The sequence below is a fragment of the Xiphophorus maculatus genome, chromosome 9, assembly GCF_002775205.1.
Source record: "Xiphophorus maculatus strain JP 163 A chromosome 9, X_maculatus-5.0-male, whole genome shotgun sequence".
Classification (NCBI taxonomy): Eukaryota; Metazoa; Chordata; class Actinopteri; order Cyprinodontiformes; family Poeciliidae; genus Xiphophorus; species Xiphophorus maculatus.
The window spans coordinates 2,440,619-2,464,587 of record NC_036451.1 but is presented as its reverse complement, the minus strand read 5'-3'; the positions used below and the strand labels follow the sequence as shown (position 1 = coordinate 2,464,587).

The window sequence follows — 23,969 nt, the reverse complement described above, 5'->3', positions numbered from 1 at the left end:
TGTGTGTGTTGACTTTGCAGCAACAAGCCATGGCTAGAGGTTAACTTTAATTACAAACCACACATTTTTTTAGACAGAACGAACGAACAAGCCCAGGCCACTGCTTGGATTACACCTGTAACATTTCACTACCACCCACTCGTTTTAAACAACTTAAAAACAAATAAATATAAATCCACCCAAACCCAACACAATAAGGGCAAAGGGCAGCTTTCCGAGTCTATATCTAATACAGATAAGAGTCAGATCTATCAGGGGAAAAACCTAAATCTTTTACTCTGCTGAGTGGATTAGGTGTGGATCCAGCGCACACCCTGGAGTAGATCGGGCGTTTATCCACTGCGCACAATGTAGCTGTTTAACATCACAATACCAGCAGGACAACAAGCTCCTTATAAAGAGCCTCTTTACTGACGGGGTGTGTGAGTGTGTGTGTGTTGGCCAAACCGGTTGGACCACGTCAAGACACCTGAATGAAGAAATGGAGAACTAGTTTGACCGGGACTGACTTTAAAGCGAAAGAAAAAATAAATAATAAAAGTCAGGCGTTACCGGCGGACTACTAAGTTCAGGTGTTTTATCGTTTATGTCAGCGAAAAGCAGCGTTTTTGTTTGTTTGTTTTGAAGAAGTTTCCTTTAGCTTTAAGTGACTAATTGTTGCGGAGACATTTCGGTGTCCCAGTTTGGAGGAAGGCTGCGGCAGGACAGACGCACACATCTGTAATAACACACACACACGCACACGCACACACACACACACACACACACACACACACACACACTCCGATACAGCAGCACAAGCTGCGCTGCGCCCGTCACCATGCCTGTGCGACAGAAAGGTAACTCAACTCTGTTTTTTATTAAATATCCTCTCGTTTTACTATCATCTTACAGCTCAACTTTTCTTTATTCCAAACTGTTGGAAATAAATCGCCTTTAGCGCTCTTAAAATGTCGCGTTGATCGGATTCTCTTTCCGCCGGTGCACAAACTTTTCTGAAACGCCCGCAGTTTATGGTTCACTGCTCTGACATGTGAAGTAAATAGAAGCTATTTCACATTAGCAGTTCACGCTGACGATTCCAATTTACAGAGATATATGAGTAATAAAGGTTTAGCCGACAAAAAATGTTGTTGTGGTCGCGTCCTGTCCCTCTCTTATCGTGTTGGAGAGTGCAGGTTTGAGTTGTATTCAAGAGTAAATGGCACCAACAACGAAGACGAAAAAATCCTACATGGTAGGCTGGTTGTTCGGAGTCCTGTATCCAGGCTTATTAATGGAAAGTTGAGTGGAAGAAAAAAATAGGGCAGAGAAAATGTCATAAACAGCAAGCATGACTGGATTGTTTGGGTGTTTTCAAATCAAAGTAAATTTAGAGATTTGTAATCCACGTTGCCCAATGTTTGACGATTGGGGGAGTCCACTGTGTTTTATAAAGTAAAAAAAAATGGAAATAAAACTTTAGACGTCACTTTATGAATATTCTAATTTCATTTTCCAGCAGGACTTTGCAACTAACAACTGTACCAAACATTTCAATTCCTGGACTAACTTTTTAACAATTCATTTAAGTTTTGGTAAAAAGAAGATGGGAAAAAAACATTTTCTTTACTAAAAATAATAATTTTAAAATTTTCCAAGAAACTGAAGTTTTGGGTTCTATTTCCAAAGTTATCAGAAGTAAAATATTTTAAATATATTTCTCTTTGTGTAACGAATCTATTTATATGTTTTACTTTTTGATTATAACTACTAAATTGAATAAAATTTTCAATGTTATTTCAAATTACTGCGATGCGTTTGCATTTTAAGTCAAATTAAATTAACCCAGGATACTAAAATAAACTTTATTTCTAAAGTTCAATGGTCACACATTTACAGGTTTGTTTTTTCCAGCTGGACCAGTTGTTTGCAGGAACTGCTCCACATTGACATTTGTCTTCAGGCAACAGAAAGATTTGGAAACACCTCAATAAAAACATTACTGAGGCTGTTCTTGTAAATATAACTTTAAAACAATGATAGTTTACATCAGTTTGAAACCAATTTGTGAAATAAATTAAGAAAACTCTTTGTTTTATTTTAATTTGAGTGTATAATTACATTATTTTAGCCAGATTTAATCCAATCCACCTCTTAAACCACAATAATCTACAGTTTTATAAAGGCTTTTAACGCAAAGTGCATAATCTCCTTATTTTACTTTGGATTTTTTGGTCTTATGTTGCAATGTCCACGTTTTTGTGACATTTTATGTATTCTTATAAGATGCCCAGCGGGCCCTGGAGCTGCTCCAGCAGTACCGGGTCAAACTGAACCAGAGACAGCAGAACCAGAGTCGGAGCAAACAGGGTTCTGCAGAGGAGGACCGTCAGCTGACGCAGTCTTTGGACCGAGTCATCAACGTCTTCCAAAGTCAACTCTTCAGCGCTCTTCTTGGTAAGAACATTTTGCACAACAAATAGGAACGAGCATAATTTTTTCCTTTTTTAAATCTAGAAATAAGAGTTTTAGACCATAAAATATCCTGACAAATTGTGAAAAAATGCATAAATAAATGGGGAAAAATATGTACAATGGCGCATTAAAAGCTCATTATGGAAAGAAATAAAGGGGGACATTTTTGTCAACAAAAACACCAAACACAAATTTTGAGATTAATTAAACTCAGAAGTTTCTGAGTTTGAAAAGTTGAAAAATTGCTAGAAAAAAACTCTGAAATGTTCAGATTAATGTCAAAAATCTTCTTGATAAAAGAAATTAGTAAATTTCCACCAAAAAATTTTGACATTTTGAGATTAATATCAGAAGTTTTCTAGAAAAAACAAAAAAAACTTCTCAGTTTGAAAAGTTGAGAATTTTTTTTTTTTTGGCAGAAATTTAATTTACTTATTTATTATCTGTCTATCATCTTCATCTTAAATGTGTGTATCTTAATAATATATTGTTTTATCTATACTTTAATATTTTTACTCTCATTAAAAATAACACCAGTTAGCATTAAATTGCTGCAAAGTTATTTTCTGTACATTAGTTCTAACTTTTAACAAACGGCATCTGTTTTTCATAGCGTGAAAATATTTGATTGTGTAAACAAGAATATCTCCATTTAAAGTAAAAACCGGTCAGTCAGAGGATCAGACTCGCTTACTGAAGGCATCTGACTTTACATCACCTACACTACCAAATTTCTCTTTTTGCATGTTTCTAAACATGTTTGTAGTTTGTTTACAAGCCGCTCACCTTTCACTCATTTTCCTCTCTGGTGTTAAAGTTGCATCATGATAATGGAAAATGTTTTATAGTTTAATTCTGTAATTCCTATAATGAACACTTGATGACTTATTGCAAACGATTCATCTGCAGCTAAGAAAATACTTCTAACAAGTGAAAAGCTTGATTTAGCATTAATACAGTGTACAGTTAATCTCTTGGCTATTTATTTCAAATTCAAAAATATTTTATTAATCCCAAATAAAAATTAAATGTGGTTAGATTCTGCTTAATTACTGACATGTTCAGCAAATGTCTGTGTGCTCTAGTTAATGAATCAATCATAAATTAGTTGACGATTAATTCAATTAATCACAATTAATTGTTTCAGCCCTAATTTCTAAAGCTTATTTTAAAAACTCCTACTTCAATTTTTCACAAACCAGGAGTGTGTCTATGTTGTTGGTGATGATGAATTTTATTTCAGACAGATATTTCACCAGGAGGGAACCAAACATAATAAAGAGTAGAAGTTTAGTATTTTTTAAGTGCAAATACAATGCCGTACTATCAAATATACATACTCAAATACATGCAAACACATCACTTGCTTGGTGATTATGAGTCTGAGAAGAAGTATGACGTTCTTCTAGATGTTCTGCTAAAACCTCATGGCATCACTGCTTTCTTTCTCTTCTTTATCTCTTACTAGGCTGTAAAAGTTACCAAACCTTTTGGAGTTTGCTTTGTTGATATGAGCGACGATTTATTACTTAATTGCCTTTGCATGCATACAGGGAGGGGAAGTAAAACCTACAACTTTAACACCTTCTGCTACATTCATAAAGTGGCCGTACTGCAAAAAACACAAAATATTACCAAGTGTTTTTGTCTAGTTTGTAGTAAATATCTTATTACACTTGAAATGAGACAAAATTAACTTAAATGTAACTTTTTAGCAAGATATAGGAGTTATTTAATTGAATTGGCAGATTATTCCACTAATTAGGCAAAACTGTGAAATAATTGACTTCTTTCTCAATTTTAAGTAATTATTTACTCATAACAAGCTCTTATATCTTGCTGAACAGTTATTTGTAAGTTAGTTTTGTCTTATTTCAAGTGTAATAAGATATTTGCACTACAAACTAGACCAAAAATACTTGGTAAGATTTTGTGTTTTTGCAGTGTAGTAATTTTAATAAGATAAGCGGAAGCTGTTTTAACTTTTCCTTTGACGGTATGAAAACATGAAAACTTTTTGTTGCAGTATTCCATCTGTACACTTGAGGGCCTCAGTGCTCAAGCTATCTCTGTTTGGCTAGAAGTGTAAATATCGAGATGTTTAGAGATTGTTTTATTTTATTCTCAGTATTTATTTTCTGAAGGACAATTTTGTTTACAGAGACTATATAGTTAATTTTATTTGTTGTTTTGTTATTTTTTATATTTAAAATGTCTTCCGTTCCAGTGTAAAAGTTCATTAGAAGTTAAAGTTTTTTGATCTTTCAGAATGTGTTCTTTCATAATTACTTGAAAATGGTCTCAAAACAACAATATTATCGTTTATCACAATAACTTCTGGGACAATTTATCATACAGAAAAGTTTGTTATTGTGACGGGTATATTTGCACATAACCCAGATCTCTGTTTTGTATTCTAATGTTGCAGAAATTGCTTACAACAAAAGAAAACATTATTTATTTGCATCCCCTTTAGAAGCATCTACATATTTGTTTTTCACTCAGTAGGTAGAAAATCCAGAAATTTTACTCAAGTAAGAGTAGCAATACTTCCTAATTAAATTACTCAAGTAAAAGTGTAAAGTACAGCATAGTAAAAGTACTCCTAAAAGTACATTTTAAATAAAAGTTACTCAAGTAAATGCAACTAGTTACTACCCAACTCTGATGCTTTGACAGTAAAATTATTGCTACTCTTATCTTAAAACTGTGATACCAGTTACCTTTATTGCACAGTGTATCCATTTGTGGGCCCTTTGTTTGGCCCTTTAGTGAATGATCATATGTAAAGTATTTGAGGCTGGAGGAGTAATAGCACAGATCCTGCTTAAGTTGTGCAGGAATTGAACAGAAGAGAGAACAGCAGCCATCACCGTGACTAAATCTGACAGAGAACACCATGATTGCAAAGAGGCTTGTAAGAAGGAGCAGCGAAGGTGAGGAAGCTAAAGCAGCTTGACCATAAAGCTCAGTATGACATTTGCTAATTGAAAGGTGAGTGATTAGCAGATGTGATCTGGCTTTGAGTTTGTTCTAAGAAGGAAAGGACTCTGTACTTTCTTTTGTAGCCAGTTTGAAATAAAACAATGGTGTTTCCCTCAGTGTTTTATAAGCCTGGCGAGCATCATGTAAGTTTGAACAAATATGTAAAACAAATGTGCAAAAGTCTTCCAGTAACATAAGAACCTAGTGATATGTTCACATTTCCTGTCAACTTTAAACATTTGTTAACTCAAAAACATGTTTGGCTGCTGCAAAACAGCCAAAACACTGAGGAAATCAAGTTGGAGGTTAACCTCAGCCCAGCAGCTTCTGCCCCTATACACTAAATAAAATACAAAAATAACCCTAAACAAACTACAACCCAACAACTCTCAGTGAGGAGTTAGCAAGTTAACAGCAGTTAATATTTGTAAAAATAAACATAGGTAAAAAGTGCAACATTGATTATAAGTTAGACGTATACAAAACATGGCAAAATTACTCATGAAACTCTGTAAATGATTAAATTTGTCTCTAATAAAATATGTGTTAAAATATAACATTTGTAAAGAAAACACAAAGCTGATCCTAATACATACCACAGTTACCGAGGGCAACAGAACAAAAGGGGAGGAGCTGTAGGTCGCTGGTTGCTATGGTAACCGCCAACTGTCAAGAGCAGCAGAACAGAACTTTGATACATTTTTAGCAAAAGTCTGGAGAAACAGCTTCAGGATTAAATAAAATCAATTCAAAGAATAAATAAACAAATTTGGACAAACTTCACATATATAATATTGTTTTTTTCAAAAATCTGTTTATTGTCTTTTACATTTCAAAAGAGACACACAGACAAATAACTCACAAGTGCACAAAGCACCTAACAAAACCAAAAGAAAACACATTAACAACTTAAACATTCAAGGTGACAAACTTTAGTTGATTGCAGTGAGACAGAGTACTTTAAGTTTGTTATCTCAGGTTGAGACTTAGTCCAAGAGATTTAATCTCAGTCCACAAGCTAAGTATGAGGTGATGGCATCGTCCTTCCTGGTTCTAGGCATCCCAACATCAGTGTTTCAGTTTCATACATTTTTTGAGCAAGTGAATATATTTGGACTTAAGATGAAGATAACAGACTTACATTCACCACAATAAAAACATAAGTAAAATTAGCTAGAGTACATTCAGTCAATCGACATTATGAGTATTTATATTTTCCAAGAATAGCAAAAACTTTTCCCATATCTTTTTGAACACACAATATTTACCCTTAATCATAAAGGTGAGTTTCTCCAAGGCAAGAGAGCTTGATGATGTAGACATCCAAGTTTTTAATTGGGGTCTGGTTACAGATTTCCAGGACCTGGCTATACTATATTTAGCCTGCACCAAACAATAAATTATGGACTTTTGATCAACCTTGCTTATTTGAGTTTAAGTGGGAAAAATTCGTAAGACACACAACCAGGACAGGGATTGAGTTTAGTACCGACAGTAAGTGAAATTTTATCCAAAAATTCTGAATCTCAGGACATTCCTAAAGGCAGTGAATCAAATTGTCTTTTTCTCCACATTTAGCACATGTATCTAGGATGTTGGAATTAAATTTACTTAGTAATGTTGGAGTAACATATGTTCTCATCAACCATTTGTATTGGATTGACTTAAATTGAGTATTAATAGATTGTGTCTGTGCCTTCAGACAGGCCCTCTGCCATTCCTCTACTGATATATTACATTTCCAGTCTTCACACCAGGCCAGTCTTTTGTGTTGTGAGGATGTCTGGGATTCTGTCTCTGATGATGTTATAAAAGCAGGATATTAGGTCCTTCTTCAAAATGGTAATTTGTTGCCAGTTCTTCTATAGAAGTAAAACTAGGTAATGTTAGAGACTTTTGAGTACCCAAGACAAAACTTCTGATTTGCATAAACTTAAAAAATTGTTTACTTAGAATTTCAAATTTTTGTTTCAAATCTTCAAAAATCATCATAATCCCTTTATCAAATAAATTTGAAATTTGGCATAAACCTTTAGCATACCATGTTTTAAAACCCATGTCTTTCCTACCTGGTTCAAATGTCATGTTGCCCCAGATCGGGGAGAATTGTGATATTGTTGGTATTTCATTTTGAATTTATGTACATCATACCATACTCGGATAGTGTTTTTAACAAATGGGTTAGAAGTATTTTTTAATAACTCTTTGCATTTCCTTGAGTATAGATATAAATTTATGGATAAGGGAGTGGTATTTATATTTTCTATATTTACCCACGACAGATCAGCTGCTGAAAACCAGCAGGATCCACTAGAGAGCTGAGCAGCCCAGTAATACCACTTGAAATTTGGCACACCGAGCCCTCCTCTGTCATATGGAAGATATAATAATGATAAACATAATCTGGCTCGTCTGTTGTTCCAAATGAAGTTATTTAGGATGGTCTGAATTTTTGTAAAAAAAAAAACGTCGGGAGGATTAAGAGGGATAGCCTGGAAAAGATATAGGAATTTAGGGAGAACGTTGATTTTGAGAATATTTATACAGCCAATCATAGATATAGGTAAGGTAGACCATCTATCAAGTGATTCCATTATTGAATTAACCACCGGCGTGTAATTTGCCTGAACCAGATCATCTATGTTTGGAGTAATTTTTATGCCTAAATAAGTAAGGCTGTCTTTTGCCACCTGAAATGTTGTGTGAATTGGAGGATTGTTTCTTTCAGCCTGATTTAAAAATAGGATGACGGATTTAGATTTGTTGAGTTTATAATCGGAAATGTAACTAAACTCATTGATAGTTTTAAGTAGTTGGGGGATTGAGCAATTTAGATTGGACAACATTAAAATAATTTCGTCGGCAAATAGTCCAATTTTAGATTCAGTATTTTTTATTCTGACACCATGTATGTTTTGATTTTTCCTTATGGCAATAGCCAGTGGCTCGATTCCCAGAACAAAGAGGAGAGTGAGAGGGGATGGCCTTGACGTGTCCCCTACCTAGATTAAATGATTTAGATACAATGTTATTAGTTATAACTGAGGCAGAGGGTTTATTATAAAGTATTTTAATCCAGTTTATGAAATAACTACCAAAACCGAATTGAGAGAGAACTTTGTAGATTATTATGTTCCACTCTATCCAATGCTTTTTCTGCATCAAGTGAAAGCAAAGCTGTATCAGGATGTTCATATTTAGCATGAATTATATTCAGAACATGACGGATACCGTGGTGAGCTCGCCGCCCCTTTATGAATCAGTTCTGATCAGGGTCAGAAAGGGATGGTAAAAATTTCTCAAGCCTGATTTGCTAGAACTTTAGATATTATTTTGGCATCAGAGTTTATAAGTGAGATTAGTCAGAAAGATTCACATCTAGTGGGAGATTTCCCAGGTTTAGGTAGAACTGTTATGATCGGATTTCACAAGGAAGGAGGTAATTCTTTAATGGTATAACTTTCTAATAGCATATTATAGAGTAGTTCATTTTTAAATATTTTACATAGGTCCAAAGGAATCCCATCTGGACCAGGTGATTTTCCTGATTTTAATTTATCTATTGCATTTGAGAGTTTATCTATAGATATTGGCATATCCAGTTCTGATTTAGCTGTTTCACTAAGTGTGGGGATGTTTACACAATTAAGAAAGGAGTCAAGTGATGCTTGTGGTTTGTGCCCTTTAGACGTATATAATTTTGAGTAATAATCTTTAAAGAGATCATTAATTTTTTGAGGATCAATAGTGTTTTCATTTGCAGCTGTAATTTCATTTATTGCCCTCTCATTCTGCAAAGCTTTAATGCGCCACGCTAGAAGTTTTCCTGCCTTCTCTCCCTGATCGTAGTAGGATTGTTTCAATCTGAATATCTCTGATGAAGCTTTGTTAGTAGATAGTTTGTCATATTTTGCTCTCATTAGTAGTTCTTGTTGCTTTTCTTTAGAACCCTTTAGATTTATCTCCAGCTCAGTCTCTTTTATTTGTTCTTCAAGTTTTAGCATCTCCATGATAGTTTTATTAGCTTTATTTTTTGTGTACCTTATCATCTGACCCCGTATAAAAGCCTTAAAGGTTTCCCATCTAATAGCTGCTGTAGTCTCAGATTTATTAAGGCTGAAGTAATCATTAATATTTATCTCAATATATTTCAGAAATTTGGGCATTTGCAACCAGTGGGGTTTTAATCGCCAGATAGGATTAAACACAATTAAGGGTGAAAATTTAAGCATGCATAGTGAGTGGTCAGAGATCAATATGCTTTTGTAGGCACAACTTTCAATTCTGGTAAGCAAGGAGTTTGAAATTAGGAAATAATCTATACATAGCTATAGAATACAATAGCTATTATGGGTAGTTGAGTGGCAAGAATATTCTTTCTTTGTTGGATTCTGTACTCTCCATATATCTCTTAAGTTTAGTTCAGACATAAAATGTTGTATAACCCGTCTACTTTTAGGGTGGGACAAATCTAGACCCGATCGGTCGAGATTAGGATCTAAAGTACAGTTAAAATCTCCACCAAAGATCACATCACTGTGGAAAGCTGTAATAGAGAGAAATAAATTATTGTAGAAATCAGGGTCATCTATATTAGGACCATACAGGTTAACCAAAATCAAGTTTTGGTAAATCAGTGAGGCTTGGATTATTATGAATCTCCCAGCAGGATCTATGATGGTCCTTTTTATACATATAGGTAAAGATTTATGAATAAGTTTTGCCACGCCCCCAGCATGTGGAGAAAATGAGCTGGAAAATACTTGACCTGTCCATCTTCTTCTTAGACGTGCAACTTGGTTTGTAAGTAAATGTGTTTCTTGGATAAAAATCACTTTTGGATGGTATTGTTTAAGTCTATTCATGACTTTTTTGAGTTTGATCAATTTCCTAAGGCCTCTTACATTCCAGGAGATCACATCAACAATGGACTCAGTTCTGCTTAATGTCCATTTATCAGCTCTTTCTGTTTTTGTCTCAACTGTAGGAACTTGAAATGTACAACTTGAAGAACATTGCACCTTGATAACACTGAACATTTACAAACACAAAAGACTTTCCTGAGATTTCCCACCAGTGGGAATCTCCACCTTCCCTTCCCCTCTATTCTGTGACTTGGCTTTGCTACTGATCCCAGAACAACAGGAGCAGAAAAAACGTTTCCTTAAACAACTTGCACCTCAACCTTAAACTGCGAACCCCGACCATGGTATCTAAAACTTATTCCCCACCGCTAAGAGGGGGAGACTTAGTGGAAACGTGTATTGTCCAGGATCACCGATCAATTGGAGTATTGATCCTTATTAAACCTCGCTGGCGCCATCTGGCGTGTAAATGTGGTTACCCGTCAGTTTGTTTTGTTTCCCGTATAAATTTCTCCACCTCCGTTGGCGTGTGGAAGAGGAAGCTTTTACCGCGGTGGAAAATCCTCATCTTTGCTGGGAATATCAGTCCAAAGTTTATATTCAGATTACGGAGTTGTTGTTTCACCCGGTCGTTTTGTTTCCGTTGTTTCACCACATCCGCGGATAGCAGGGAAGAACATCACATGGCCGCCGTTGTACATCACCTTTCCTTTCAGACGGGCTGCAGTCATCACCCTCATCTTGTCTTGGTAGTTTAGTTATTTCACGATGATCACGCGTGGCGGGCGGCCTGGAGCTCTCTGGCCCTGCAGCCTGTGGGCCCGCTCGATAAAGGGGGGGATGGAAACGCGTCCCGCCCCAGGACCTCCAACAGCCAGGTGGATGCAGAATAGCAGCGATGTCCCCTTGCTCTGTCTTCTCGGGTAAACCCACGAGTCTCAGGTTGGATCTTCTGTTTTCAAGCTCGTCCACCTTCAAAGCGAGATCCTGGGTTTTCTTTTGTATGGTCGCTTCTTTGCCTGTTAACGAGGCGACGCCGTCCTCCAGGCTGCTAATGCGGGATTCTGCAGAGGTAAACCTCTCGAGGAATACTCCAACTGTGTCTTTAATTTCTTGATTTGAAGTTATAATCTCCCGTAGTTGCCTGGTAAAGTGAGTTTTCAAGGCTTGGATAGCTTCCAGGAGGTTAGCTTCAGAGGTCAGGGAGCTAGCGTTAGCCTCCTCCATGTATCGGTTTCCGCTTCGCTTCCAGCGTCGGATCCCTCTTTGCTGGTTGTTTTCGCTTTTAATTTGTGTTTAATCGGCATCTTGGCAGGTTGAATTGAATCCCAGGGAGTTTGCTCGTACGGAAAATATCTTAGCAGTGGTCTAGATATCTAAATGCAGGGTATATTGGTCGGAGCTCAGAGCCCCGCAGCTGCTCAGTAAGACGCCATAACCGGAAGCCATCTATAATATTGTTAAAATAAAACTCTGGTATACATTGACCAACGTATTTGATGTGTATAATTTTGGCACTCATCAGAATATAATGTGTTCAGTTGTTGACTGTATGGGGTTTTCTTTATAACTTTGTAGTTTTCTGTTTTTATTATATAAAACACTTTGAAGCACCCTGCTGCTGGAATATGCTATACAGATTAAGCCTCTACCACTGAGCTTAGCAAGTTTTCTCGGGGAAACCCCTGGTGTTTATTATTATAATTATTATAACTCCTTATGAACTGTTTCATTAATTCTTTAGTCATTGTTCAAAGCTCTAATATCTCCACAGATATACAGGAGTTCTACGAGGTGACAATCCTGCAGGACACTCAATGTTCTGAGAAACTTCCAGCTCCAGCAGAACAATCACCAGTAAGTCCTTCGAGTCCCTCTGCCTCTGGAGAACCATCCAAACCTAGCAAGACCAAGTCTATCAAATCCACCTCCCTACCTAACCAAGATGGAGTGCCTACAAAAGCATCATCTTCTCCTACAAGACAGCCCAGCATACCACAGTCTCACCCCGCCAAAGTAAAGTACCGTGCTCCTCCTCCACCAGTCCAACCAGAAAGCTCTAAGTCTGCAGAGCTGGTTATTTCCAAACCCTCTTCACCCTCTGCTGCCTCGCCTTCCAGTGTTACTGTCAGCAGTGTGGAAACTCCCAATGTTCCCACTAAACCATCTCAAAATGGAACCAACTCGCATGCCACTGACGCAAAGTCACAGAGTACAACAAACCCAAAAAGCCCAGCTGCCTCTAAAGACCTGAATCTGGTGACTGTCTCTGCGCTCGTCTCCAGCACCATCCAGGGTCTTGTGTCACCAACCACTCCAGATAAAGCTACTCCTACTAGCATCACTCCAACCATCAGTCCCAGTCTAAATACAGGCTCGGGAGCTGGAGTTTTTGCAGCTGCTTCCATCAATAAAGATCCAAGAACGAGCGTCATCAATGCAAGTAAAAGTCCAACGAGCCCCAGTCATAGAAAATTCTCATTCGAGAGCAAAAGTCCAACAAGTCCTTCAGCAAAGCAAAGCAAAGGACTTCCTCTTAGGTATGCTAGCACTTTTATTTCCTTGCTGTTGAGCAGTGGTAGTAATACATTTGTTGACAGTTTTGCTAATGAGTTGTAGGACACATTTAACAAAAAGAAACAGTCGTCCAAGATGTAATATTACTAGGGCTGTGGTAAACGATTATTTTAGTAATTGAGTAATCAATCAATTATTCTGTAGATTAATTGAGTAATCAAATAGAAAACTGTCCTGTTCTGTACTAGCTACTTAAGCTAGTAGACCACTTTTTTCTCGCTCTCTGTGTCGACTAAGCTACATGCAGACACGTTTCCATAGCAACTGACAACAACACTTTATGTTTAAAAAAGTCAAAATATTGTAATTTTACACCTCAATTAGGTAATGACTACTCAACAGAAGATTTTAAATACATTTAAGCTGAATATAGTTTTTAAAAAATGTATTCAACTATTGTTGAACAATAACTGACGGGCGTTTTCTCCCAACATCCGCCATTTTACAGATTAGAGTAAGATGAGGATGAGTATGGCGAATCGTATTTTGATGTAAACCTTTTGTGTGTGTGTGTGGCTTCAAAAAACACGAAAACAAAGGAAATAACTTCAGTATGTTTCAGATAGTTCTATAAAAGCATGATACAGTTCCTCTTAAATTTTTTGCCATTAATTGCCGGTTTTGTTTATAACAAAAATCTGTTTTTAATTTGAGTTTTTGTTATTTTGTTAGTTTTAATTAACTTTAAAAACCTTGGTGAGTTCATGCGCTGAAATTTCTTTCTTCTTTCTGTTTCCAGTCCAACCAGCCCTGGGCAGGGAAAGGCTACCAGTGATAGCCCCGGCTACGGACCAACCCGCTCCAAGTCGCCCGCAGCCCCACTGGCCACAAACAGGGTAAGCCAATTCTTCATTCTGTGTCTGTGCTGAAGGAAACGTGGAGAAAGTAACTCACCGATGAAGCTTGAAGAGCGAGCTCAGAGAGTTTGATTATGATTTGCTTCCAGAAAAACCAAACATTCATCTCTTTTTTCAGAGTTCTCTTTTCTGTTTCATTCCTTTGCAAAATGCTGGCTGTTATTACACAATTGCATTTTCATGGCTTGCATTACATTATGTAACATGGCAAGTGGTGCCAGAACACTTTCATACGATAATATGGTTTAGTATAATGCAAAAAAAAAAAAAGAAAGAAATGTTGGAGGATTAATGGAAATAGTGTCGCTGGTTTTGTATGCACATTGAGTTTTGACATGATGCTGTTTCTGGAGATTTGGCTTGGGATTTATTTGTATTTCTTATCTAAGGTGTACTTTTTAAATTATTTTAACAATATCTGTGAAAAGATATCTGCTCCTGCTGGTCTGAATTGTTGACATTTATGTGCTGCTCAGATTCAATTATAACCAGAAAGAGAAACTTTTCTTGAGAAACTTTTTCTTTTAGTTCCACTATAAGATCTAATATAGTTTCTGAGGATTCACAGATTGACCAATCTTTCATTTATGATTAAAATAATGAAAAATACAGGTGCACCCTCACTAAATTAGAACATCATTAACAAAATAATGTTATGCCGTAATTCAGTGTAAAAAAATGAAACTCAAATATATAAACTCAATCAGAGATAAAAAAAAAATTATGTGTTTCTTCCTGCTACATTTGAGCAGGAAATGTAGCAAATGTAGTTGCAATTACAAACTGCAAGTTTTTGTAGTTTGTAACTTGCAACTACAAAAAATTTATTTCAGACAATTTGGAGAATTATATAAAACCAATAAAAAAACTTTTTAGATATTTTATGGCCATATTATCTGCTACGCATTCGTAAAAAATACTTGACAGTTTTGCAGCAGACACAATGAGTGTAAGCCACAAAACATTATTGCTAATTGAGATTCACGTCTATGGAGAATTTTATCAAAACATGGCGACTGAAGGAAAAATGAAAGTTGAACAAACAGCAAAAATATCATGAGAATTGGACATGTGGAAATTTTAGATTAGTCTAAAAATGTCTGAGTATTTGTTTAGCTTTGGAGCTAAGAAATGTCCATGTTTTTTCTAGGAAATTTCTGAAATTAATCTCCAAAATTTTGTGCATTTTTTATCATTTGAGATTTGCCAAGAAAATGATGAGAGGTACTAGACTCAAAAATTGCAGATTGAGCAATAAGTCATGTTCAGTTGTTGAGTTCGTGTACTCGACATTTTAGAAAATAAAGAACTGATGATATTTTTGCAGTAAAAATACTGATGATATTTTTGCACTAAGTTAAAAAGTCTAAGTCTTTTTAACTTAGACTTAAAATGTCTAAGTTAATGCTCTTGATGTCTAAAATTAATATTCTAGCTTTCTGAAAAACATCCGAATAAACAGAAATAAATTAAATTAGTAAAATAAACTAAATTATTGACTTCCAATCAAAATTATTATTAATGATGTGTGACTAAAAACATGCCAGGAAATAAAATTTACATCACTGTGTGAAGATTTTTGCGTCTTAAGGGGCCTCAAGATCATTTCTACCAACAAAGTTGAAAGTAGAGCATCTTTGCTATACTGCTGTCACTGTTCACTCTATCTAACCCCCACTTCTACTAGAGACTTGACCTGATAAAGCAGTGGAGAGTGGTGTGTATGTGTGTGTGTGTAGTATCTGAGTTTTTGCATGCGCTCATGTCTGTGTACACGTCTGTCTGCGAGTGTTTGCCTGTTCATCCATGTGTGTGCACCAGTCTCTAGATGCCGCCTGTTTTCTTTTTTTTTTTTTATCTGCTGAGTTTGGTTGGCGTGCGTACGCGGATGTATATTTATATACACAGATAAATCTATTTCTGAGCCGTGTGCTCCTCTGCGAGGTCAGAATGTGGAAACCGGCTGCCATTAACCGAAGACGGCAGCTGAGAAACCAGAGAGCGGGTGGAGATGCTACGCTGTGGTTGCCATGTTTCCGAGGCGGCCTTTGATTTAGCTGACCGCTCTGATGAAAGGACAGGTGGAGAAACGGGGTCAAGAGAAACTGAGGGATAAAAAAAAAACAAAGACAAAGAGACGGCAAAGAGAAACAAAAGCTGTCAGGATGAGGAAGTTGGTCCTGGGAGATGATTTGGTGAAAGTTAGCCAAGCAGACTGGTGAGGATGGACTGCATCTGCATCCTCACTACGAAGGTGAGACATGAACTTTCAAACCAGGCGAAGACTTGAATTTATCCAATGATTGCAAAACTTACAAGTTTATGTTGTTGTATTATCTAAGAATATATTGATAAAACCAAAATTACTTCCTTCCCTGTGTAAGGAAGTATTTTTTTCTAGTTTCTAGAGCAAATATCTTCGTACACTTGAAATAAAAGAAAACAAACTTAAAAGTAACTTTTCAGCAAGATGTAGAGGCTTGTTTAAAGTAAACAATTCCTTAATATTGATGAAAAAGTGTTAGTTCCATTGGTAGATTATTTCACAACTACTACTGCGCCGTTACCTAGCAACCTCAGCAAAGCCCTGCCCGTCACCTAGCAACCAAGTTCTAGTTTCGCTGGCAGTTTATTTCACTTCTTTATTTCACTTGTGTTGAAACTTGTACTTTTTTATCAATTAAAAAGTATATTTACTTAAAACAAGCCTCTATATCTTGCTAAAAAGTAAATTTTATGTTTGTCTTATTTCAGGTGTAGAACCTAAACCAAAATTATTTGGTAAGATTTAGTGTATTTACTGTGTCATAGCAAATACACAAAGGTTTACCTGATGAGTCAAATTAGCCCAATTTAATTGGGAACAAACTGTTTACTTGTTGCTCTAACTCAGGCAGAAAATCTGAATGTTCTTAAAGGGCCAGTTATGCCAGAGTATATTGATAAAAAATTAAACTGTTAAAATATCAATAAATAGCTGCTCCTCCAGGATTTTGTGATTGTTTTTGCAGATTTTGTGATGCCAATTTCAAAATATTTGTAAGGAATTTTTACAATATTTGCACTAATGTGTGATGTTAAATGTGACTTTATTACTCGCCGGATTATTTACGGACTATAACTTGATATCAAGGAAAGCTGAGGCAGCAGTCACTTAAACTCAACGTTTTTCACCAATTTTGAGAACATTTAAAGTGAAATCAAAAGACTATGTGGAGATTTGTTGATTTCGTGTGCATTTTGCAGATTTGTGAAAAACTGAAGGGATTATTGATGTAATTTGGAGCCTAGAGGGCCACATAAAAGGCTACGGCGCGCCAGGTTTGGTCCCTGCGCCTTGAGTTTGACACATGTGCTCTAATTTCAGTCTTTCTATCTCAAAGAAACAGATTTTGCTTTTAGCAAAGCTAAAGCAAATTTTGAGCTGCTGTTTAGCTGTCAGTTTGACAACATATGGCTTCCCAAGAGGCAATAAACTGGGTTGACGGGACAAACAAAAGACTGCCTGACCCGATGGGATCGCACCAGTTGACTGATCTCTGAAGGATAGAAAACATCGCAAAAACAGGATGGAAATTAATTTAATAACCTGTAATATTAAGCACCTATGTACCCTCTTTTATTATTCTTTTGATGATTTATGATAAAATAGACTTATAATGATGTTGTAGATCATTTTAAAAAATCAAGAAAAATTGTTAAACTTCCATAAGCCAAGCTTAAAATTTGACATTTATTGAGTAACAAATTAAACTATTTTTGAGAATGCATCAATACAGTAAAATATTTTTCTGATACCTGTTGTATTAGCAACTAGCATTTGCACACACAAGTTGCATATTTTTTTATAACACAATGTTATCTCGTTGGTGCATTGCCATACTGATCCGGCAAGGTTAAAGACGGCAACTTTTGTGACCTTGAAAACCACGGATTGCTCCACTAAGCCCCCTAACCCATTAATCTTGCCAGTGGACTTTTCTGAACTAACCTTGCGAGTCTTGAAAAAGACAGCAGGGATTTCATCTCACATTCATTCGCTTAATCTGGTTTACCTGATTAAGGTAATGGATTAAAAATGAGAGGGTGATGACTGAGGTCAAGACACTGAGATTACTGCAGGAAACCGTCGCAGCTGAGTTTACTTCAAACTTTTACACGTTTCTAGTGTAACAGCAAAGTTGTAGTATGTGACTTTATAAAAATATGGTTTTTACATATTTGTTAAAACTGTCATTATGTCGTGTTATGAGACGGATAATCTGTGAAAAGATTGAGCTAATCAACCTCAACTCAGTGCTACTGTTGTTGTCTGAAGAAAGGCACTGCTCCTGCCCAAAAACAACCAGTCAGAGTGAGGAGGTGGGACTTGGTGCTGTCAATCAATCTCATGTAGTCGCTGCTAAATGTGCTGAAGGCAGAGAAGCAACTCTCCATTACAGGAAATTTATGTATCTGTCGTCATCAGTGGATATGCTAACTAGCCTTAGCATTCACAACAGGCTATGCTAGCTGCAAGAGGGTGATTGGCAGTGCTAAGAGCTGCCTCCTGGCTCTGATTGGTTGTTTAAAGTTAGCTCTGGAAGAAGGCAGAGGACCCACAAACCAGTTTACAACTAACGATTACTAAATCCTGGCTGCTTTTAAACTCAGCACTGTAAAAACACAAAATCTTACCAAGTATTTTTGGTCTAGTTTCTAGTAAAAATATCATATTACACTTGAAATAAGACAAAACTAACTTAAAAGTAACTTTTTAGTAAGATATAGGAGCTAAATATGTATTTCCTTAATATTGATTAAAAAATTACTAATTCCAATGGCAGATTATTTCCCTTAAAACTTGGGAAAATTTAAACAATATTACGAAGTTATTCCCTTGAAAGAAGGTTTTATATCTGACTGAAAAGTTACTTATAAGTTAGTTTTGTCTTATTTGAAGTGTGATATGATATTCGAACTAGAAACTAGGCCAAAAATGATAAACTTTTCTGTTTTTGCAGTGAATATTTTTTGATTTTATCTCTACAATATTTGGTATTTGACTCATTCTCAGTAAATATTCTTTCTTTCTTTCCCAATCCTCTTTCCCTCTTTGATTTGGCGAGTCTTAAATGCAGCTCTGGTTTTATCGGTAATTGCTGTTTGGCCTTTCTGTCACTGTCCCATTATTCATCAGGAGTGCTGGAGTTCCTCCTAAGAGGCTTACCTTAGGCTCCTAATAGACTTTACGAAGGTGGAGCTATTTGAGGACGGACAAAAAGCAAAAAATAGAGACGAATGCACACTGACTTTTACTGTATGACGTTGCTGCGTACTCAGTTTTATTTGGCTTTTTTAAACTTCATTTTGCCAAAATATGACACCCTGTGCCACTGCAGCTGACCTTTTATCCGACTGGCGTTGTGATGGGACTTGGAGGAGGGGAAACAACCAACTCATGATTTAATGGGGAACAGAACCTCCAAACGAGATGCAAACAAGAGATCTGGTTCTGGAGTAGGACTAACAAAGGCATGTAAGACTCATTTTACCTCGATCTATAAAAACTTGAGAGAAAAGATGAAAAGTCTTAAAGGATTTGTGAAGTAAAGAAAAAATCCGGGACGAGGCTTTGGATTTACCTGCTGGTCCAGCATGCATGGGCGCTACTTTTAAAGATGGAGCACAGCAACTCTACTTCTTCAGACAATGTAATGTATTTGTTTGGTTTAAAAATTTAATTTAGTCCTTTTATTTTTTAGTTTTTATAATATGAATGATGAAAAAAATTAGGAATTTCATGCATTGTGCTTTTTAAATTTAGCTTTAAATGAGTTGATTTTACATGAAACACGTTTCTGTTTTAATATTTACATGTTGACAATGTCAGGATTTTTTTAAAATGGGGTTTAGGGTAAAGGGTCAGGTATCAATTATCACATCTCATCTGAACACAGCAAAGGTCACACTGCAAAAACAGAAAATCTTACCAAGTATTTTTGGTCTAGTTTCCAGTGCAAATATCTTGGTACACTTGAAATGGGATACACTAACTTAACAGTAACTTTTTTATCAAGATATAGGGACTTGTTCTAAGTCAATAATTACTTAATATTCATGAAAATTTTCTAGTTCCGTTTGCAGATTATTGTACTTGTAGCAAGACATTTTTCCCATGTTATAAGTGAAATAATCTGCCAGTGAAACTTGGAGTTTTTTATCAATATTAATGAATATTTGACTTAAAACAAGCCTTTATTACTTGCTAAAATATTACTTGTAAGTTAGTTTTGTCTTTTTTCAAATTTACTAAGATATTTACGCTATAAACCTGACCAAAAATACTTGGTAGGATTTTCTGTTTTTGCAATGTATTCTTATGTTTCTAGTGCAGATACCTAAATATACCTGGCATAAGGCAAAACTAACTTACAAGTAACTTTTTAGCTTGTTTTAAGTTAAAAATTCCTTAATATTAATGAAAAATTACTAGTTCCTCACGCAGATTGTTTCACTTATAACATTAGAAAAAAGTGAAATAATCTTCCAGTGGAACTAGAACTGGGTTGCTAGGTAACGGGCTGGGCTTGGCTGGTGTTGCTAGGTAACGTCACAGTGCCTTTCACTTGTGAAATAAGTGAAATAAAAATAATCTGCCAATGGAACTAGAACTTTCTCGTCAATATTAAGGAATTATTTACTTAAAAAAAGCTCCTATGTCTTGCTGAGAAGTTACTTGTAAAGTCTGTCACAATAAATAATAAATCTATTAATCGCATAATAAATTAAAACGATCTCAATCATTTTCATTTGCATGATTTATTGTTTTTCTCTTGTCTCTTTCTACCAAAATAGGTCTTCAATTTGGTTTCAAAATTGGTAGAAAGAGACTTCATAAGTTGTTTGATTTATTGTTTCTGTTGTTTTGTTTATTTATTTTGGATATTTAAAATGTCTTTCTGTTCCAGCATTTAAATGTTCATTAAAATTTAGTTTATTGGTCTTTGAGAATTACTTGAAAATTGTCAACAATATTTATCGCAATAAGTTCTGGGACAATCTACCGTCCAGCAAAATTTGTTATTGTGACAGGCATAATTTCAATATTTATTGTAGAACCTAGACAAAATGTTTCTGTTTTTGCAGTGCATATAAAGGCACTTGACTCAGTCAGATTCAGTTCAAAGAAGGAGACATCAACTACTTATTTCCTTAAGCAAAATTGCACATTTTGGGGCATCAAAATACAGAATCTTATCCAGTTTTTTAGGAACTGTGTCAGAGGTTGTGTGCAGCAGCGATTCTGGCTAAGAACAGCTGAGTAACTGAAGCTCATTAGTCGGTGCGGAAGTTGTGGATTCACTTAGCTTAGCACCTTGCTAACTGTTTCAGAGAAACCACACACTTCATACAAAGTCTGTTTAATGCAGTACTATGCAGATTTACAATCTAATATTACAAATATAAATATAAAGTTAAGTGGATATTTTGGTATTTTAAGGACAGAAATTACAATAATTCATATAAACAACAAAAAATTATTGGCAAAAAAAATTGTTTCCAAATCAGTTTCTTTCAGTAAAAAACTTATGAAACTTTAACAGAAACTGCAAGTGTGTGTTTGTGTCCGATGAATTTTTGGTTAAACATGTTGGTTTTTCATTCAATGGGTAGAAAATCCAGATATTTTACTCAAGTAAGAGTAGAAATACTTCATAATAAAATTACTCAAGTAATTGTAATTGAGTAAATGTAACTAGTTACTACCGAGCTCTGCTTATCCGTAGTTGGAAGGAAACTACAATCATTTATACAGCCACCCTGATCCCATTAGGTGGATGACTAATCTTTGCTATATGCAGACATTCACTACAAGTACAAGAGGAGATATAAAATATACAAACAATTCATCTGAAAGCCAATTATTTTCCAGTTCCAGTTTTAGACGTCAGACAGCGGTTACAGGAGTCGGACTGATTTATTTATCCCGCTGAGTCTTGGACTCCATGATGTTCTGCCAAACCAGATCGCTCATCCGATCCAATCCTTGCATGATTTTGTGTCAGCGTTCCAAAGAGTTTTCTTGTAAATAATTAATGTGACTGAAGTCAGGCGACTCTGCAGCTCCAGGACAGTCAGCTCTCTCAGATCTTCTGTTTTTCTGTCCTGGTGCAACGTCGAATTCTCCCCCAGGCAAACACATTCAACTTGAAATAATCAGTTCCTATATTTCACTGTCTGTCTGATTAATTATTGTGCACCAGAAGCTAACGTTATTGCTGTCGCTCAGCAGGTGTTGAATCGAAATCTGTTTCGTTTAGTTTCTTCCGCACTAAAAAAAGAAGGAAATGGAGCTCCAAATTTAAAAAGTTATGATAATTTGTTACATGTAATGAAATGAAGTTTGTCAAACTTCATTCAACATTGTTAACATTTGGTTGGATAAACATAATATAATCACTCGTTAATGAAATTAATTAAATAATTTTTTATCTTGGATTGCCATTTTTTTCAGTGTGGTTTCACTAAATCGGCTTCACATGATAAATAAATAAGACAGAGTTACAGATTTATCTAATTTTTACAAAATACAACGTTAGTGCAAAAAATAATGATAGCTTAGTCAGCTTTATCGAAGAGGATTAGGAACTCTGGGGGGGGAAATCACAATATCAAAATTTTTTCTGCAGAATTCAGTTTTTTTTGTGTGTTTTTTTTTTTAGAATTTTGACTTTAAACTCAGAATTTGACTTTTTTTCCCTCGAAATTCTGACTTTTTTTTCTCAGAATCCTGACTTTTGTTTCTACAGATTTCTCACTTTGATCTCAGATTCTTCGCTTAAACCTTCTGAGATCAAAAGTCAGAATTCTGAGGAAAAAGTCAGACTTTGTTTTTGCCCTAATATTCTTCCATATGTCATAGCGAAAATCTGCTCTGTTGCCAACATAAAATAAATATTAATTTAAAGCAATACCTGCACAAAAGTTGTGTTACGTTGGATTATTAAATATTTTTTGACTGCATACTAATCTTCCATCAGGTTTTATTGTGCTTGTTTTCTTAGTTTTGAAAGCCCTCTGGAAAGATAAATCAGACTTTTTTAATGCTTCCCCTAATTTCTTCCATTACTTTAATAAGTATTTATAGTAAATGGTTTGGAAATGTAATTTTGCAAAAGTAAAAAAATAAGTGAAACTTTTTTTTTGCATAATCAGGGTGATTTACAGGAAGTAAATGTGTGGAACAGACAGAATCCCAGAAAGAAATCTAGATCTATAAATGCAGCATTCTAAAGAATTAAGCATCTTAACTTATCGATCTAAATTCTTACTGTCTCGTCTCTTTTGGTGCCAAGTTTCAGTCTTATTGTAGCGTTTTGATCAGGTACTTTGCTGAAAATCAGTCAAGATTTGTTATAAATTGGCAAAATCATGAGTTGATTTATTTTAAAAAGCTTCTTAGAAATGAAATAAAGTAAATGAAGGATGGATGGGACCTTTTCTAGTGTTTCTTAACGATAAGCTAACAAATTTAGTTTCACTTGGATCAGTTTGGAGGTGATTTAATTTTTTTTTTACACTATTTGTTCAATTTGTTGAAACTATTTGAAGTCTTTAAAGTTTACAGTTAATTTGAGTTTAATGAGGTTCAGGTAATTAAATTGTTGAATAATTTCAGATATTGCTGTGTTCATGTTTTACCACATAGTGGCACTGTATGAATGGATGTACTTCATATGACCCCAACTGCATGAGCTATAAAATGCCTCCTAATGCAAAACCTCCACATTTACAATTCAGCTTCATCAGCAGCTGAAATGTCTGTTAGTATTTCTAATTACTAAAGGTCCTAAAAATAACCTCCCATTAATATTTCCCTTCTGCTCAGTTGATTTTTGTGCTGGGATGTTGCAGAACCGAGACGCTGATGGATATAAACTCAGTTTTTATCCTTAACCTGAATTCACAGCTTGTTAAACAAATTCAGCCGTTTTTTAAATGTTGCCCCCTGCAGTTGTTAGTAATTGCTCAACATGAAGAATGGAGAATGCTTTGATTGGCTGGAAGAGAGCGTAAGAGGTTGACATGCTAGCAGTGTAGTTATTTCTGTGCTGGCTGACCTACTAATGTTTACATGTAGTGCATCATGCCTGCTAGGCTCATTAGGTAGCTTCCAGCCTCATCCTGACACGTTTCTTTCGTTTGTCTCCTACATGTTTTCATTTTTTCTTCTTCCAACTTCTGG

The 23,969-nt window shown here is 35.5% G+C and overlaps 1 protein-coding gene across 4 annotated transcripts in view; it reads left to right on the top strand.

Moving 5' to 3' along the window:
• Positions 1-444: 444 nt before the first annotated feature.
• LOC102219363 (discs large homolog 1-like protein) overlaps positions 445-23,969 on the top strand; it is a 132,398-nt gene continuing 108,873 nt past the window's right edge. For 2 of the 4 annotated variants that reach the window (XM_023339928.1, XM_023339927.1), the window contains exons 1-4: positions 445-839; positions 2,269-2,439; positions 12,082-12,847; positions 13,624-13,720. In XM_023339928.1, the coding sequence (XP_023195696.1) occupies positions 821-839; positions 2,269-2,439; positions 12,082-12,847; positions 13,624-13,720 (1,053 nt within the window). In that variant the 5' untranslated portion in view covers positions 445-820. The remainder of the gene's footprint in view (positions 840-2,268; positions 2,440-12,081; positions 12,848-13,623; positions 13,721-23,969) is intronic. The other 2 variants (XM_023339929.1, XM_023339926.1) reach the window with 2 other exon arrangements.